The sequence below is a fragment of the Rutidosis leptorrhynchoides genome, chromosome 3, assembly GCF_046630445.1.
Source record: "Rutidosis leptorrhynchoides isolate AG116_Rl617_1_P2 chromosome 3, CSIRO_AGI_Rlap_v1, whole genome shotgun sequence".
In the NCBI taxonomy this organism is placed as follows: Eukaryota; Viridiplantae; Streptophyta; class Magnoliopsida; order Asterales; family Asteraceae; genus Rutidosis; species Rutidosis leptorrhynchoides.
The window spans coordinates 276,442,435-276,449,277 of record NC_092335.1 but is presented as its reverse complement, the minus strand read 5'-3'; the positions used below and the strand labels follow the sequence as shown (position 1 = coordinate 276,449,277).

At 31.3% G+C, this 6,843-nt stretch overlaps 1 protein-coding gene across 1 annotated transcript; it reads right to left on the bottom strand.

The window, feature by feature from the left end:
- Window positions 1-259: 259 nt before the first annotated feature.
- Window positions 260-2,286, bottom strand: LOC139897400 (protein CELLULOSE SYNTHASE INTERACTIVE 1). Its single transcript, XM_071880096.1, has one exon. It carries the CDS (start codon window positions 2,113-2,115, stop codon window positions 376-378), a length of 1,740 nt encoding a protein of 579 aa, XP_071736197.1. The 5' UTR covers window positions 2,116-2,286; the 3' UTR covers window positions 260-375.
- Window positions 2,287-6,843: the final 4,557 nt, after the last annotated feature.

Genomic DNA, 6,843 nt, shown 5'->3' with positions numbered 1-6,843 from the left:
TTCAGTAGGCTTATAACTACCTTTAATGGTTATAAGAACAAAGAGAGAAAAAGAGAGAAGAAAGAGAGAAGAAATATTGATATTGATATTTCAAGAGAAATGGTACACCTTAAATGGTTACCATACATGTCTATTTATAGTATAAAATATTACTATGAAAGAAATATAATAATAATAAAATTAACATCCAATCTAGATATTTTATAACATAATCTAGATATTTTATAACAGTATATTAATTATTCTACTTTTATTTGGATTTCTAACAATTAGGTACGAAAAATACAGACAAATGGTCTAATACATGTCAATGTTTCAAAGCAAAAACAATTATAAATCAAGAATTTAAAAGCAATTAACAAGAGCAAATGTACTTCAAGAATGCCAAATTCCCCTAATCATGCATCTTAAGCGATTCGCCGATAGGTTCCTAACAATCTTTTTTGCATCTAAAACTTGTTCATCAGCAAGTTTTTCGATGTTTTTCAAGTACTCGGAACTTGTAATTTTCTTTCTCCCTTCATTACAAAAGGTTAAAGACATTATTATTGACAGTAAAATCTTCCTGTTACCAAAATAACCTTCTTGTGAATCAATCAATTGTAGAAGCAAGTTCACATTTTGATCATTTTTCACAAATCTTTTTTGGTTTCTTGGCACTTCAAACAATCTCAAAAGTGTCTCACCCGCAATTTCTCGTGCCTCAATTGACTTCGCATCAAGAAACTTAACAATTTCTGGTATGAATCCTGCATCACCCATTGCCTTCTTAAACTCATCCGAACTTTCAGAAAGCCAAGATGCAGCCCTTAAAGCGGATTCTTGCATCGTAACTTCACCATTATTAAGAAGATGATAAAGTATGTGATCCATAAAACCATATCCTTTTAAACTATTCATGTAATCAACTGAATCCAAACATAATATCATTAACGCTCTCATTGACTTCACTCGAGCTTTAGACAGATACAACGATTTTGGGTCAAGCACACGAACAAGTACTCTAATCCCACCTTCGTTAACAATCAAACTACGCACAAATCCGTTCCCAGATGCTAATACTTGTATACAAGCAATAGCACTTATTTGTGAAGCTTCATTTCCCGACTTAACAAGTTTAATCAACAAAGGAATCACACCTTCTTCAACAACAAATCTTTTTATTTCATCAACACCAATTAAATTTCGCAACACCCCACAAGCCAAACCAACCAATTCACCATCAACATCATCACATCTACTTGAACAAATCTTTAACAATGCATTCACTCCACCGTTAGCCAAAATTGACCAAACATTATCCGAATTCATAGTAAGTTTGATTAAACATCTTACAGACAATTCTTTACTTAAAACACTTCCACTTTCCAAAACCCTAATCAAAGATGCAACAACACCAATTCCTACCAATTCGTTTTTATACGAATCATACTTACAAATAGTTGCCATCACTTTTAACCCCTCTTCTTGAATCCCAGCATCTTTTGAATTCAGAAACTTCATTATAACATTCACAAAACCGTCAAGCTCCATCCCAATTTTAATACATCTTTCGTCTTCTTGGATCACTTCATTGAAACTAATCAATGCTTGTTTTCTCACATCAATTCTACCAACTTTAAATCTACACAACAAATCCTTAACATAAAACTTTACGTCGTCTCTATTTGTTGTGGCCCCAGGTTTTGATACCACAATTGCGTAATCACCCATCGATAAAGTAGGACTTGTGTTAACAAATTCTAACAAAGACTTCAGGTTTGTATCGAATTTAACAAGGATTATATCAAGATCACTCTGCATTAACAACTTCCCACTATACGAATCTTCGATACATTTTTGAGCTAAACTGTTACAACTGTTAGTTGCGTCTTCAAATGATTGAATGATGCCGGAGAGAATTGAGTTGGGATCGCCGGAATCATGAAATTCCAGTAGGAGAGATGTGAGGATAGAATGTATTTCGTTTAATTTGTTTCTTATTAGATTCCATTTCGATGAAAAGACTTTAACTGAATGTGAAAGAAATATTAATGAAGAGATTCGATCAGTGATTTGCCTGAGTCTTGAACGTCCGGTGGTTGTTCCGGCAACAGTGGTTTTTTCTTCTACCATTAATGTTGGTTTTGTGTTAATTTGGGAGCAAACCCATTTTCCGATGAGCACTGTTTGGAGGAATTGGAAGGTGAGGTAATTAATGAGACCCTATAATTTTATTTTTCGGTGAATGAGTGATGAATTTCGGTGACTTTTTGGAGAATTTTGAAGTTGAAGTAATGAGAGCCGATGATGATAGTCCGCATTATCTTAGAATTGATTGTATGTAACAGAACTGAAGTTGTGTAAATATTTTACAAAGTTACCCTATTAAGGTTGTGGTAGCTAGGGCCAAGCGAAAAACCTAATTAACTAAGCCATAACCGAATTAACCATTAAAATCGAACCGAATTAACCAAACCGAATATATAACCGCGGATGTGGTTAACATTTTAGGTTAACAGAAATTTGTGGTTTTGGTTGTGAAAATAAAGTTGCGCAACAATTTAATTGCACCGCACCATAATGTATTTTTTTCTACATAGTAAATTTTATTTAGGATCAAAGATTTTGTTATGAATAAATAGAAGATAGCCACGAACGGAGCATGATGGGCTTATTCACCTATACATATGTATATACATATGCATATGTATATAAGAATATGACGTAAACATTTGAAAATGGAAGGTGTTAATTTAGTGTTGTCATATGATTGCTTATTTTTTTACTTAAATAATTATCTATATAAATTTAACATGTAAAAACTAGATGAATTAGACATGAAACAATTGAAAAATATTTATTATACCGTAAATATATTAACGGTTTTATATCCACACATTAACCACATTAATCGATTTAACCAATTTATTATTAATCGAACTGAATGATTAAAGATATAGATTAACCGAAGTTTTGGTTATGGGTCGGTTATCGTCCCTAACCGCACCGAACCGGCTCACGCTCACCCTAGTGGTAGCCTAATGGCAATGATGTTTTATTTATGGATATCCATCCAATCCGATCAACTAATAATGGATATGGATGATCTAAATGACGATAAATGAATACAGATATGGATGATCTCAATATTTTGTGGATCGAATATAAGTGATAATTTATCATTCATTGATATATCCATTATCACCCGAAATACTTCTATACATACATATATACGTAGTAAAATATATGCATATACATCAACATATCGATACGCGCGCGCGCGCGCGCGCACACACACACACACACACACACACACACACACACACACACACACACACATATATATATATATATATATATATATATATATATATATATATATATAACCTATAAATCTTAAAATAATTAACAAAATGGGTTATAAAAGTTACAATTAATAAATTGTTACTAATAATATTAAAAGTTATACATTTAAATTAATTTAAACATATATTTACTTACATAGTAACATATTTTGCTCAATTAAATTTACACTTCACGACTAATTACAATCAAAACATGTGTTACAAACTAAGAACATAAAGATTATATATTTACATTTGTTATAATCTATGTTTAATCTTCAAAATCGTCGTCATGTTAATATTTCATTGAATATCCAATGGATATATATGAACCCACTTAATACATTAAATATAGATATGAATAAATGTAATAAAATTAAACAAATATGAATATAAACATCGATGAACAAAAATTAAATAAATATAAATGTAGATATGGTATCACATGATCCATATCTCATCTATTGTCATCCCTAATTGATGGTGAGAGTTTTACATAAAGAAAATGAAATTGATATTTCAACTTAAACTTTGATTTCATTTCAATTATAAATTATGACCTCATATAATTCTAATGAATTTATCAAATTCACTAATGAAACTATCATCCAAAGAGAAATGATGGTTTGATAAATTTAATATATGTATATGTTAAAATTAATAGAATGGTAACTATTGAGAATTAAAATGTTCCGGTAAAAAGAGAGTTATTGATATGTTAAAGAAAATCATTATTATCTATTATCTATATATATTAATTGTCATGAGCTTTTACTGTTCACAGAAACAAATTCGTCCTTTACTATAAAGGGGCATTTTAGTCTTTTCATTTTTTACATTTACTAAATATTGTTTTTACCACACTACATTTTCTACCACCACAACTACCATACTTTTTGCAACCAACACCACCACTCCACCGCCACCAACTACTTGCAACCGCCACCATCAGTCACCTGACACCACCACCTTTAGCCACCTGCCACCGCCACCATTAGCCTCCTTCCACTGCTGCTGTCACACATCGTTCACCATCATTTCCGACTGTCGCAATCAACAACTTCCAAACACCACCAAATCTGAACATATAAAAATAAACAAAAATCACCACCAAAAAATTCATGCCACTACCAACCACTCTCATCAACCATCAGCCACTATCCACTCTATATAAAAGAATTAAACATAAACAAAAACGAAACATATATAACAATGATTTGCACAAACGGGTTTACCTAGACATATCAACGACTAGAAGAAATAGTCGTAGCGGCGGCTTGACCGATGATCGAGCCTAAATTCGATTATGCTAATCGAAGTTAGTTCGAGTGCAATGAAAGTGGAGATTCAAGTTTTCTTGAAGTTTAAGGGACCTTATTATCGTCTTCCATTCATTTCGAATGGTCAATCACCATGTTTCGATCTTGATGTTATTCAGGCAGAGTAACGGTATTCGTTATAGCCACCTCCAAATGAGAGGTTAGGTCATCTATTTATAGGAGATGATTATGCCTTTAGGAGTGCATCTTTAATTTTGCACACTTCTTGTGCTATATGCAATGTGCTTAAACTTTGCACAGTATTGTGGTGATAATTGCACAATATTGCGCTATACGCAATGTAATGCTATGCGTACGATCAACCGAAAAAACACACACGAAGCTAAAATTTGAGTGAGGAGCGGTGGTGAGGGATTCGGGCCGCTATTTTACTGAAAAAATAAAGGTACGTCGTCAACATTGGCGGCGACGATGGATTGAACATGGTGGCGGCATAAAAAGTGAGAGAATAGTAAAAGGATTTTAAGGAGGAGTGTAAAAGGACTTTAGTTTAGGCATGTGAGAGAAATGAAATACTCTGTAATACAGTAGTCTTAATACTATAATTTATGTGCACAAATTGGATTAATTTAAAAACCTACATTGACCTATATTTCTGTGTATATAAATGAAGGAAACTAAATTTTGAACAAATTGGGCCGTCGACTCTATAAAACCTTCAACAAGTTTAATACTTAAAGATCATTGCTATGATCAAAACTTAGAAATTTTTTTTCTCATTTTGCAAGTTGCTTTCCTAGATCAAACTTAAATCGTTTTTCTTTCCAAAAAATAATAAAAAAACTTTTTTCATTACTTTTTTATAACCTTTTTTCACTTCTTTTTTCCCCTTTTTAATCTATTTAATTTTTAATCGAAAGTAACTGACCGTTAACCTTTTTTTAAACGTTAAACTAATCGCCCGTTAACACACTAAAATCATCCCTCACCAAAGTTTTATTAGAATGATCATGATTAGAATGATCATTTTATTATATTAATATCATCATTAGTAAATAAATATTGTTATTATTATTATTAGTAGAATAATAATAATAATTATTATTATTACAAAATAATACAACTTGTACTCATTAATATTATTATCAATATTATTTTATCAAATAAATATGTGATACAAAGATATTTTTACCACACGTAATATAATTACATTAATAATACATACCACTATATTTTTATGATATTGAGTGAACTGTTGATAAAAGTATATTTTTATCATATATAAATTTTAATATAAATGTTTATTTATTAATAAATGACTTGTATTATTTACTCTAATAAAATCTGATAAATATATTTAAAATGACTATATTTAGGTTATATAATAAACATGTATAGATTTTGGAAGTCATTTTGGGTCAACTTGACTTTTGTTGACTTTTGCATATCGGTCTCGAGCATTAAGATTGTGATACACTACGACTTGACCTAAATTGTTAGACAGATATTGATCAACATATAAATATATATACTTAATATAGGTTCGTGAATCCGAGGCCAACCCTGCACTTGTTCAGTGCCGTCATTTGCATTATTGCTATAAAATACAGTATTGTGAGTTTCATTTGCTCCCTTTTTAAAGGCTTTTGCAATATATATTTTTGGGACTGAGAATACATGCGCTGCTTTTATAAAAGTTTTACGAAATAGACACAAGTAATTGAAATTACATTCTATGGTTGGATTATCGAATCGAATATGCCCCTTTTAGCTTGGTAGCCTAAGAATTAGGGAACAGACACCCTAATTGACGTGAATCCTAAAGGTAGATCTACGGGCACTAACACCCCCCATACTGGAAAATGGTATGCTTTAGTACTTAGAGTTTATATTACAGACGAGTTTCTGTTTGGGGATATTCTAAATGCATCTTGTTAATGTCGGTTACCAGGTGTTCAATCCATATGAATGATTTTTATGCAGATGCATGATGTTTATGAGAAATGGAAATGAAAATTTTGTGGTCTATTAAATTAATGGAAATTATTGTTTATGATAAACTAATGAACTCACCAACCTTTTGGTTGACACTTGAAAGCATGTTTATTCTCAGGTTTGAAAGAAATCTTTCGCTGTGCATTTGCTCATTTTAAAGATATTACTTGGAGTCATTCATGTCATATTTCAAAAGACGTTGCATTCGAGTCATTGATTCAACAAGATTATTATTAAGTCAT

What these genes read in the sequence shown, in the direction of transcription:
- LOC139897400 (XM_071880096.1), bottom strand. Translation starts at nt 2,115, where the DNA reads ATGGTAGAAGAAAAAACCACTGTTGCCGGAACAACCACCGGACGTTCA.